The 12,574-nt window shown below is 46.6% G+C and overlaps 1 protein-coding gene across 3 annotated transcripts in view; it reads right to left on the bottom strand.

The window, feature by feature from the left end:
- The window catches only part of sirt2 (sirtuin 2 (silent mating type information regulation 2, homolog) 2 (S. cerevisiae)), a 42,739-nt gene that overhangs the window by 8,584 nt on the left and 21,581 nt on the right, over positions 1-12,574 (bottom strand). For all 3 annotated transcript variants that reach the window (XM_060856002.1, XM_060855999.1, XM_060856001.1), the window contains exons 8-12: positions 11,766-11,834; positions 10,005-10,134; positions 6,945-7,004; positions 5,969-6,024; positions 2,707-2,783 (exon numbers count right to left, since the gene is read on the bottom strand). In XM_060856002.1, the coding sequence (XP_060711985.1) occupies positions 2,707-2,783; positions 5,969-6,024; positions 6,945-7,004; positions 10,005-10,134; positions 11,766-11,834 (392 nt within the window). The remainder of the gene's footprint in view (positions 1-2,706; positions 2,784-5,968; positions 6,025-6,944; positions 7,005-10,004; positions 10,135-11,765; positions 11,835-12,574) is intronic.

Raw genomic sequence — 12,574 nt, 5'->3', positions numbered from 1 at the left:
ACTCTTTAAAATTTAATGCGGGTACCACTGGCAAAGCCAGCATTTACTATCTGTCCATAAAGGCCTCAAATCAAAGCAAATTACTGCAGATGCTGGAAATCTGAAAAACAAAAGCGCTGGAGAAATTCAGCAGGTCAGGCAACATCTACTGAGACAGAAACAGAGATAATGTTTCGAGCACAGTATGATTTCTTCAGAGTGAAGCTTAGTGTGGTGCCGGAAAAGCACAGCAGGTCAGGCAGCATCCGAGGAGCAAGAGAATCAATGTTTCGGGCTGAAGCTCTTCATCAGGAATGAGGCTGGGAGCCTCTGGGATGGAGAGGTAAATATGAGTGGTGAGGCTGTGGGGGGGGGGTGGGGGGGGGGGGGGGAAGGTAGCTGAGAGTGCAATAGGTGGATGAGGTGGGGTAAAGGTGATAGGTCAGACAGAAGGGTGGAGTGGATAGGTGGGTAGGAAGATTGACAAGTGGGACAGGTCATTGAGGGCTGTACTGAGTTGGAAGGTTAGAACTGGGGTAAGGAGGGGCAGTGGAAATGAAGAAACTGGTGAAGTCCATATTGACGCCCTGGGGTTGGAGGATCCTGAAATGGAAGATGAGGCATTCTTCCTCCAGGCGTCGGGTGGTGAGGGAGTGGCGATGGAGGAGGCCCAGGACCTGCATGTCCGCAGCAGAGTGGGAGGGAGGAGTGGAAACGTTTGGCCACAGGATGCTGTGGTTGATTGGTGCGGATGTCCCAGAGGTGTTCACTGAAGCGCACTGCAAGAAGGCGTCCAGTCTCCCCAGTGTAGAGGAGACTGCATCGGGAGTAACGGATACAATAAATGACGCGTGGAAGTACAGGTGAAATTTTGATGAATGTGGAAGGCTCCTTTGGGGCTTTGGATGGAGGTGATGGGGGGGGGTGTGGGAGCAGGTTTGGCAATTCCTGCAGTGGGAGGGGAAGGTGCCTCTTCAGAGGATGAGTCATATCAGACTTGTAAAAAGAATCATAGCTGACTTAGAATGTTAACTCTGTTTTCTCTCCACTGATGCTGCCAGACCTGCTGAGTTTCTCCAGCAAGTTGTTTTTATCCCAGAAAGTGTTGGCGAGGTACCTCTTTGGCCCTGCTCCAACTGATCTGGCTTGGCTTTTCTACAGAGGGGAGTTGGTGAGCTAAGTGTTTATCAGAGGGACAGCTCAGAGCCAAACACAATGTTGCGAGTATGGAGCAGGGCCAAGGAGAGACGTCAGTGCTGCTCCTGGACTGGTTGGGGCTGCATTTAACCCTTGCACATGACCTAGCCCACGCTGATCTCGAATCTAATGACTGGGTAAGGATACCTGTTCAGAAATGTTACTGCACATCTCAGGAGCACGTGGGACTTGAACCCAGGCCATCAAGTTCATTAGGACACTATCACTGTGCCATAAATCTAGACTGGCTTTCAATTCATTCCATTGTTCGCTAGGCCACAGCCACAGAGTATTAACCTGGGGCTCTGAATTACTGAAACCACTGATGGTCCCGTTATGTCACCATCCCCTGTGTGAAGATTCTCCCATCGTGCTGTTTAAGTGTGCCAGCCCAGGATGGTGACAGGGCAGTGATTTGTTTTTACACCACATGAAGCTACATTATGGATTAAGAACTACGTTCAGCGCCAGGGCTCTGTTCAAAACCACAGAATTATTAAGTGTGAGCAAGGGGAAACTTGAAAATGCAGAATCACCAGTGTCCAAAATAGACCTCACAGCTCATGATGGCAGTGTTTGAGACTCCAACCTTTATCGGTCAGAGTATTGAGTACAGGAGTTGGGATGTCATGTTGCAGCTGTACCGGACAGTGGTTAGGCCACTTTTGGAATACTGCATCCACTTCTGGTCTCCCTGCTATAGGAAAGGTGTTGTGAAACTTGAAAAGGTTCAGAAAAGACCTACAAGAACATTATTGGGGTTGAAAAGTTTGAGCTATATAGAAAGTGGCCGAAAAGGCGGGCTATTTTCTCTGGAGTGTTCAGAGGTGGAGGGATGATCAGGGTTTACAAAATCATGAGGGGCATGGATAGGGGGAATAGACAAGGGCTTTTCCTGTGATAGTGGGGCCCAAAACTAGAGAATACTGGTTTAAGGTGAGAGGGGCAAGATTTAAAAGGGATCGAAGGGGCAAGGTTTTCACACAAAGGGTGGTATGTGTATGGAATGAGCTGCCAGGGGAAGTGGTGGAGGCTGGTACAATTACAACATCTGGATGGGTACATGGATAGGAAGGGTTTAGAGGGATATGGAACAGGTGCTGGCAAATGGGACTAGATTAATTTCGGATATCTGGTTGGTGTGGACAAATTGGACCACGGTCTGTTTCTGTGCTGTACATCTCTCTGACTCACGGGCAACATTTGAAATAGAAATCTTTCATCAAAACAGCTCTGGGCAATGAGTTAGATGCTGAGTTTGTACTACAGGAGGAGGCCATTCAGCCCTTCACTACCATTCAATCAAACCATGGATAATCTGGATCTAACCTCACGCTTCCATAACCTTTAAAGCACAATGTCTTCCATCAGCACTACAGATTTCTCTGCAGCATGTTTCTTAGTTTTAAACCTGTAACTTACAGCATTTCCCTCCACCACTACCACCCCTCAAATGCCCCGCTCCGCCCCACTCCCCCCCACCCCACCTCCTCTCCTTCTGAACCCGGAAAAATCTGTTCCCACACAGACCTGCTGGCGAGAGACGCAAATGGTTGCACCTGCAGGGAGGTGCCCATGATGATGAGGAGGTCGCACTTTGGAAAATCCTGAACAGAAAACAAAAGTGCTCATTAAAGCAGGAGTGGAAGAGTACAGGTTCATAAACAACGTGCCTGATTCTTGCTTGTCAATGTAGTTTCAGGGTCAAAACAGGTAATTGCCTTGTGAAGTTAAAAATACGCTTGTATGTTGAAGGCAAGGATCAGAAGCTGGTGTTTAATGTGGTGATCATTGGTTGGGGGGGGGAAGTGAGTGAGTGGAGTTCCTATGTTGGACAATCTGGAAACGAGTAACTACAGAATGTTTCACCAATATTCACCCGCCACGATGAAACACACTGGGTAAAGCACACGGCTTTGACAATCTTTCCTCAAGGCCGGTCACTTGAAAGCTTTAATTAAAGCAGTAGTTTGGGTAGAGCTGGAATCAAACAGGGGGACCAACTGGGATTAAATCTATTCCTGGAGGTTTCATCGTACGTATTGTGGTGGTGACTTAAAAGTAGTTCTGGGATTTTCATATTAATGAACCAAAACCTGCATTCTAAAAAATGAAAGACTTAACAATTTGTTCAATATATCACTGTATGACACTGTAATCTTTAGCCATAAATTCTTTTGTCTTACAATATTATACACCACAACCAGCTGATGAAGGAGTAGCGCTTCTGAATAAGCCTGTTGGAATGTAACCTGGTGTTCTGAGCTTTTTAACTTCATCATATATGTTGCACCCCCACCCATTACTCAAACATCCCACAGCCATTTTAATCCTGGTGAAGAGAAATGCTTGAGGGGAACAACCAAAGTTTTTCCCATGATGCTTTGGATTTCCTCCATGTTTGCACCCAGCAGTGCCCTGGAAATTGACCTTTAATTCCTGGAGACTCCAGGCCCAATCCTCCTGGAGATGCTTCGTGTGAACTTCAGGTGAAAGGCAGTCTGGGGTGGGACTGATAATTAGACAAGGGCTCACAGAGTCCCCAAGGGGAGTGCAGAAATCCTGGAAGATTGGGTGGAAGAAGTCACAGGGATTTGGGTGGAGTGACAGCCCATAGAAGAATTTAAAAACCGAGGTCTTGCTTAATGAGAAACCCAATAGGTCAGCAAGCGTGAGGCTCTAGGGTAAAGGGGACTTGGTGACAGGAAGTAGAGTTTGGAATGAACACAACAGAATCTATCCACAATCAGTCCTCTTTAATGCAGATAGGTTTACTGGAAGATTTAATGGATATGTTCAACATTCTGAAGGCATTTATTCTATCTGAGAGCTCTGTGGATGTTCCCACATTAGGTGGGCTTTCAAGGAGGCAACTCACTTCTCAAGGGCGATTAGGGATTGGCAATAAATGGTGGCCTAGTCAGTGACACCCACATGGTGTGAATGAATGAACAGAATAATATAAATAGGCAGCACAGTAGTTCAGCGGTTAGCACTGTTGCCTCACAGCACCAGGGTCCCAGGTTAGATTCCAGTCTCAGGCGACTGTCTGTGTGGAGTTTGCACATTCTCCCAGTGTCTGCGTGGGTTTCCTCCCACACGCACAAAGATGTGCAGGTTAGGGTGAATTGGCCATTCTAAATTGCCCATATTGTTAGGTGCATTAGTCAGGGGTAAAATGTAGGGGAAATGGGTCTGGGTGGGTAACTCTCCAGAGGGTCGGTGTGGACTGGTTGGGCTGAAGGGCCTGTTTCCACGCTGTAGGTAATCTAATCTAACAGGCAGCACATGCTTTCACAGGCAGGAGGACTGACAAGCACAGAAAAGTGATTTAAGATAATTGTCATGCTTTCCTGTAACAAAGTCCAATACGCCCTTACAATAGAAGAGGAGATGATGTTGCAACAGATTTTTTGAAGAACTAATAATAGACCTTTCAACCTCATACGAACACAAAGTGACCTCAAACATGTCTTAAAACTCACCGCTAATCGTGCATCATTTACTGGCCGTTTCCTGAGTCTAATCATTTCAAGGGAACTTGCTGGGCAAGTTTTGAAACATTGCTCATCCTTCATCAGAACTTGAATTACTGTAACTCAATGGATCCTCACTCCTCTCTTTTTTTGTCTGTAGTTCCGGCCACTCTGGTGAGAAATCTGCTGTTTTTCCGATTGGAAGGACCGCAGATTTCCTGCTCACAATTGAGGTCAGAGGGTCTGCCCTCAACATCAAGGTCATATTTGACTGGGTGTGGCATCAAGGACCTCTTGGAATCGATGGGAATTCTGGGTAAAACTCTCCCCGGGTTCAGCACAAAGCTGAACATCAGCCTGGCTAGCTCCAGGATCTCTCTGCAGGTACATACCTTCCTAACCAATCTGCTCACTGTTGTTGTAATACACTTATGGGACTTGAACCAAGCCACCTGGTTCAGAGGTAGGGACACTACCTCTGTGCCATAAGCACCCCTTGCTGCGTGGTAGTGTCCTAGGCCCAATCATCTTCAGCTGCTCCATCACGGTGCTCTCCATCGTAAGGTCAGAACAGGGGCTGTTCACCGATGGTTTCACAATATTCAGCACCATCGAGACTCCTTCGCCATCCATGTCCAAACACAGCAAGACTCCCAACAACAAAGAATCGAACCATTGCCCTTTTTTTTTGGACAGTCAATGGCATTATCATTGCTGAATCCCCCACTTTCACCATTCTGGGTGTTTACCATTGACCAGAAACTGAACCGGACAATGGTTGCAAGAGCAGGTCAGAGGCTGGGAATCCTGTAGCAAGTAATACACCTCCTGACTCCCAAAAGCCTATCCGCATCTACAAGACACAAGTTGGGAGTATGAGGGAACACCCCCACCTGCCTGGATGAGTGCAGCCCCAACAACACTCAAGAAAGTCAAAGTGCCACTTGATTGACACACGTTCACACCCTCCACCATCAACGCTCAGTTGCAGCAGCAAGAGCCAACCACAAGATGCACTGCAACAACTCAGCAAGAGACCTTCTACAGCACATTTCAAACCCATGACCACTACCATCTAAAAGGACAACAGGAGCAGATAGTTGGGAACACCACTGCTCCAAGTTCCCTCACCATTCTGACTTGAAAGTTTCAACATTACCGGGTCAAAATCCTGCAACTGCCTCGCTAGCAGCACTGCGGGTGTGCCTACACCAAACGGACTGCAGCACGGTGGCCTCGGCATTTGCTACTCTAACTTTTTTTTTTAAAAACCACACACTGTCAGGACCAATTATGCCATCGGCATCTGTACTTACGGACTCTATAGTCGCAAAGAATCGTTGGGGGAGACTGTCACCAAAGAACACGATATCTATTTAGAGGAATGAAATAAGGATTAAACTCAGTACACAATAGTGTCCTTTCCCAAAATCAGAGGCATGTTTTAATATCATGTTTCTCACAGCCAGTTTGATGAGACAATGACGTGTCTCTGTTGGGCTACGGGAGACAAGCAGCAGGGTGGTAGAAACGAGAAACATTATTTGCGCACACCAATTTTCCTGAGACGACACAGACGGTAAATCACCCTTTACACCCTGCGGAATGACCCAGAATGTGTAAAAACTGAGTGTGCTGGAGAAACTCAGCAGTTCTGGCAGCATCCAAGGAGTGAGAAACAACATTAATGTTTCAAACGTGGTATGACGTGTTTTTGGAACTGTGCCATGTGTTCCAGATTCTGAAGAGGAGAGACAGAAACTAACTCCATGAGAGTGGAAATGAGACTGTGGAAAAATAGTTTGGTATCGTTTCCCAGAACCGATTAGTTTGCCCATAAGATGATATCAACATGGTATTAACATTCATCTTCCCATCGATAATCCCTCTCCTTCATACTGAACATGATTTTTGCACAAGACAGTGTTTCGTCAGCACCTGTAACCTACTGGTATCTTGTCCAGATGGTCTCTATTCATATCGAAACCAAGAATGCCCAGAGGCAGTGACTGTGGAGGATACTGCATCACTGTAGGATTCCACCCTCGTGCATGGGTTCAGATTCCCAGGTTGGATTGTGATTCAGTATCAGGAACTCTGGTCGATGCTCCCCGTTTCCCTCCATAATCAAAATGTATTTGAATGACAGTGCTGGGTCAAGGGACTCCACAGTCTCCTCCTCTTCCAAGAAACACATTGAATATAGCAGCCCGCTAACACCACATCTACATTCGGATGTAGCGAGCTTAGATTTGACCAAGGGCATCTTCCACCTTGTTCGATTTTACTCACCAGGTTTCACGACGGAATTGCACTCTTCACATTTTGGCAGTGGCTTTGTGAAGATCTGTGCTGTTTGACAGATTAAACAAAACAAAACAAAACAAGAGGGAGATATTAGATTAACAACTGAATGCACATCATAAAGCTGCAATCAAGCATCACAAAATACTGCGCCAGACAACAGTAGTAGAGGGAACTAAGAAAAAAAGAAAATTTATCTGGAGATGGCAGCTCAGCGGTAATGCCATTAGCGTAGCAATCCAGGGGCTTGAGTCAATTCTCGGGGCTCATGGGTTCAAATCCCTCCACAGCATCTGGTTCACTCTCAATTCAGTTGATAAATCATTAAAACCAATCAGTGGTTCAAAGGAAATCTGTCATCCTCACTCAGTCAGGATGTCCCTACATGTAATTCCAGACTCTCTCAATGTGTTTAACTTTTAACAGCCCTCTGAGCAGACCAGCCTGTCCAGGGGTAATAAATGCTGGCCTTGCCAATAAGACCCATGCCCCATGGAAGAATTTTTAAAAACCAGGTAAACGGGGAAACGTATCCTACTTCTCATTGAGACAGCATCATGGGATCTTTTATTTTCACTACCTTATCTGCTTCAGTGGCAATAAGGTGTTATACAAATGCAAGGACTGGGGTAGCATTGTGCATTTTATGGCCAGCGCCGAGGGAGCGCCGCACTGTCGGAGGGTCAGCGCCGAGGGAACGCCGCACTGTCGGAGGGTCAGCGCCGAGGGAACGCCGCACTGTCGGAGGGTCAGCGCTTGAGGGAGTGCTGAATCATCAGAGGGTCAAGACTGAGGGATTGCCACAATGTTGAAGATGCCTTTTTTCAGATGAGACATTAAATAGTTCAAATCCTTGGGGTGTCCTGAAGTCACAACCGAGTTAAAAAATACTTGCATTTATAGAGCACCTGTCATGACTGCTGGATGTGTGAAAGTGCCCGAGAATCAATGAAACACAGTGTAATCATTATTGTACAAAAGGCTAGTTATTGTAATGTGCAGCCATGAAACTAGAGACCAGCATACAATTAAAACCAGGTACCTTTGTGTTCGTATTAAGGCAAGTGACAGGTCTGTGAAAACAAGTTTTGTATGTGAGAAGGGGAACAGAGAGCAGAAAAGGGAGGCTTAAATAGATCACTTTCTTTAATGGCAGTGCCACCTATTGCTGGGAGGTGGTTTTGCTCCACTTTGTCCCATCAGCTGCAGACTCAGGCGAGCTCAAAGTTAACACTGCACAGTAACGAAAACATAAAATGCTGGAAAAGCTCAAGTCTGGCAACAACTGTCACTGTAACAGTGCAACAGTCAACACTGCACAGCAGTGTGTCTTGTGATGTGAATACTATGCTCAACATTGCACAGGGCCTGAGAGATAACCAAGTCACCCAAACATTGCGGTGACTTGAAAACTCCTCTCAGTCTTACAACTGATGGCGAGGGTTGATCTGTGAAGTAAAATCAAGATAAGGAAAGCTTCAAGTCCTGACGACTGTTTTGCTGAGAATTCACTTAAAAGTTTAACTATTTTAGATATAGTACTAAGCTGCCTCTACAAACAGCTCGGAAAAACCAGTAACAGTCACTCTCTCACTCCCCAATTAGAAGGTAGACATGATGTGGAGATGCTGCTGTTGGACTGGGGTGGACAAGGTTAGAAGTCTCTGACACCAGGTTATAGTCCAATAGGTTTATTTAAAATCACAAAGTACTGCTTCAAAAGCTCGTGATTTCAAATAAACCTGTAGGACCATAACCCGGTATTGTGTGACTTCTGACTTTCCCCAGTTTAGAGTCAGAGTCAGACAGCACAGAAACAGACCCTTCAGCCCAACTTCTCCATGCCGACCAGGTTTCCCAATCTAAACTCACCCAATTTCTTTGCATCTGGCCCATATTGCTCTAAACCTTTCTTATTCCTTCCTGATGATGAGGGACATTTGCCCGAAACGTCAATTCTGCTGCTCCTTGGATGCTGCCTGAGCTGCTGTGCTTTTCCAGCATCGCACTCTCAATTCTTTCCTATTCACGTACCTGTCCAAATGTAGTTAGAAGCTTGTCGGCTCAGAATACTCCTCTACTGCCTGGATGGGACAGCATTCAGGACAAAGCAGCCTGCTTGACTGGTAACCCATCCCACCAGCGTCAACATTCAATCCCTGCAACACCCACCCATGTGGTGACAACATAGTACCATCCACGAGATGCAGTGCAGGAATTTGCCAAGGCTGCTTTATCTGCACCTTCCAAACCAGTAGCCTCTACAATCTAGAAGGATAAGTGCAGCAGGTACATGGGAACACCACCCCATGCAAAGTCCCTTCCAACTCACTCACCACTGACTTGGAAATGTATCACCGTTCATTCAGTGTCGCTGGGTCAGAATTCTGGAACTCCTTTCCAAAGAGCACTGTGGGTGTCTCTACACCACACAGACTGCAACGGTTCAAGGAGGGGGCTTGCCACCACTTTCTCAAGGGGACTAGATTCTCGACAGGCCAGGGTATTGGGGACAGGCTGGAAAGTGGAGACAGCTCAGCTGTGATCTTATAAAAGAGCACAGGAAACTCAAAGTGGTGAAAGTTGTTCTTACTTCCTACAAACCCCATTAGGGAAGAACAACAAATGGGCAAAAGTGAGGACTGCAAATGCTGGAAACCAGAGTTTAGATCAGAGTGGTGCTGGAGAAGCACAGCAGGTCAGGCAGCATCCGAGGAGCAGGAAAATCATGTTTCAGGCAAAAGCCCCTAATCAGGAATAGCTCTGATGAAGGGCTTTTGCCCGAAACGTCGCTTTTCCTGCTCCTCGGATGCTGCCTGACCTGCTGTGCTTTTCCAGCACCACTCTGATCAAGAACAACAAATGGCCCAGCCAACACATCCTGTGAAGTTTTAAAAACTTTGGAGATTTGAATGGATAAGCCAGGTTGACAATGCAGTGCTGAGCTGAGGAAGTGCTGTCAGAAAAGTGTGTGAATACTGGTTTACTGACCCAATATGATGGCTACAATATAAAGATGCTGATACTCTGGTTGGAAGGCAGACTTACTTTTCATCCAGTCCAAGTTATACAGCTTATTGCACGTGCGGTTAGTGCAATGGGAGGTGTAGAATGTCCCGTGTGCCTCTATCAAGTCCTCGTCCTGTAGTCCAACGACACGTTCTAGCGTGTCAATGTTCTAAAATAGAGCATTAAAGAAGAATAACAACAAAGGTGCGATGCCAGGAAGAATGTTCTTTCACCCAAGAGTCATGACCGTTGGAACAGAGGCCAATTCCAAAGTCACTGCACTCCCTCAATAGCAATAAGGAGCTGTGACTCGACAACATCTCAAGTTGGGAAAGAAGGGAAAAGTACAGTCACGGATAGAAGTTGCCTGTGCTCTGGAGTCAGCCGTGGCTCAGTGGGAAGCACTCTCCCCTCTGACTCACTGGGTTCTGGGTTCAAACCCCACTCCAGGGCTTGAGCATAAAAGTCAAGACCGAAGCGCCAGGCCAATACTGAGGGAGTGCTGTACTGCCAAATTAGACAATAAACCCAACCCAGTTTGCCTGTTCAGGTCAATACCTCAAAAATCATTTGGTACTCTCTTGGGTTTAGCCCAGTGAACCTACCAATTTTTATCCCTTAATTAACACCAGAAATTAAAGATTATCATAATATCCCTACAGTATGGAAGCAGGCCATTCGGCCCATCAAATCCACACCGTCCCTCCGATCTTTCTTCACAGATGCTGCCAGACCTGCTGAGCTTTCCCATCCACTTCTGTTTTGTTAGATGAAGATAAGCTGGGGAGGTTTCCTGTGGGCAAATAGTCTAACGACATTGTAAAGGCAAATAGCAAAACTGCCCAGGCTATTTGTTAAAATGTGACCAGCTCCCATCTAACTGCATCCCAAAGCGGAGTTAGCATTTCACAAGGTCAGATAAATAGTCAGAAAGCAAGCCCTCACTGGGGTCACTTTCATGGATGCTTCTGACATGTGCAGGTTGCCAGCAGGTCAGTAGGCCAGGTAAACAGGTCTCCCCCAGGAGCTGTTAATTGGGCAAATACACTTTCATGATCTGTTTGGACCCACTTGCTAGGACGAGAGCCAGCAGTAAGATATCAGTTATCTGCTGGGCCACTAGATGGCAGCCAACTCAGAAGCAACAGGAGGGGGGAAACACACACGATTTGCTGCTTTCCACTTAGACTCCCCGTTACTGAATTGGGTCTTGTGGCCCTTGTGGGTAGCACCCCTGCCTCTTAGTCAGAAGCTCCAGGTTAGAGTCCCACTCCAGGAGTTGCTGGCAAAGGAAGGTGTGTTCATAGAGTGGGCAAACAGGTTGATCAACCTGCAAACACAGTATTCTGTCACAGAGCAGCAGGAGAGGCTCCTGTATCATGGAAAGAGAATTGGAGCCTCCAACATCTCTGCCCACAGCACCAGACAGCAACATGCCTGTAAAACCTACCGACTGTCACAGCAACATGGCCTCCCCAAGTGAACTGTAACACTCCATCTCCGCTACTGTACTAAACTCCCAGTGGGGGGAGAGAAAGTCGACGCAGAATGCCTCTCCCTTTGAACTCTCACATCCAAAACAAAACCAGGAAGCACTGGGGAACTCAGCAGGAATGGCAGCATCCGTGCAGAGAAACAGTTAACCTTTTAAGTCTGATAGACCTCTTCAGTCCTTGAGTTTCTCGTGCACTTTCTACTTTTAGTTCAGAACTCCCGCACATTGGCTTTATTTCAGGAGAGCATGCAGTTTGTGAGCCATTGGTAAAAACAGGAATAAGATGGTCGACTGGTGCTGCCTACCTGTGTGTAACATCGTAACAGCAGTCCCTTGTCCCTTAGCATCCGCATGAAATAATGGGAAACTGTGGGCTGCAGAAGAGAGATGTTCATTTTTCAAGTAGACAGAAAGAGTAAGGGGAATGTGCTTTGATCAAAGTTTGTCCCTGTGTTACACTGAAGATTTACTTTCTTAGCCTATGGAGCACGGAGTATCCTGACTGCATTACCAGACCTGGGTGTACAGTGGTTTCTGAAGGTAGCAGGCAGCAAAGGAGGCAAATGGTATGGTGGCCTTCACAGACATAGGAATTTTTCTTTATTCTTTAACAGGATGAGAGAGGGCGTCGCTGGCCAGGCAGCATTTATTGCCCCATCCCTAATTGCTCAGAGGGCAGTTAAGAGTCAACCCTATTGCTGTGGGTCTGGAGTTACATGTAGGCCAGACCAGGTAAGGATGGTAGGTGCCTTCCCTAAAAGGACATTGGTGAACTAGGTGGGTTTTTCCCACAATTGGCAATGGATTTATAATAGTCATTAGATTCTTAATTCCAGATATTGGATAAGCACATGCATGGAAGAGTTTAGGACGGATAGGCTTCAGATCGGTTCCACAGGTCGGTGCAACATTGAGGACCGAAGGGCCTGTACTGCGCTGTATGTTCAATATCTATTGAATTCAAATTCCACCTTTGCCGTGGTGGGATTCGAACCTGGGTCTCTGGATTAACAGGCCAGTGATAATACAAGGGGCTATTCACCTCCCTACTAATGTCTTACTGCAATTATGCAGGTCCTTGCTGAGGCCACAGCTGGAATACTGCGTGCAGCCT

The sequence above is a fragment of the Hemiscyllium ocellatum genome, chromosome 47 (assembly GCF_020745735.1).
Source record: "Hemiscyllium ocellatum isolate sHemOce1 chromosome 47, sHemOce1.pat.X.cur, whole genome shotgun sequence".
NCBI lineage: Eukaryota > Metazoa > Chordata > Chondrichthyes > Orectolobiformes > Hemiscylliidae > Hemiscyllium > Hemiscyllium ocellatum.
This window is presented reverse-complemented; position numbering and strand designations above follow the sequence as displayed.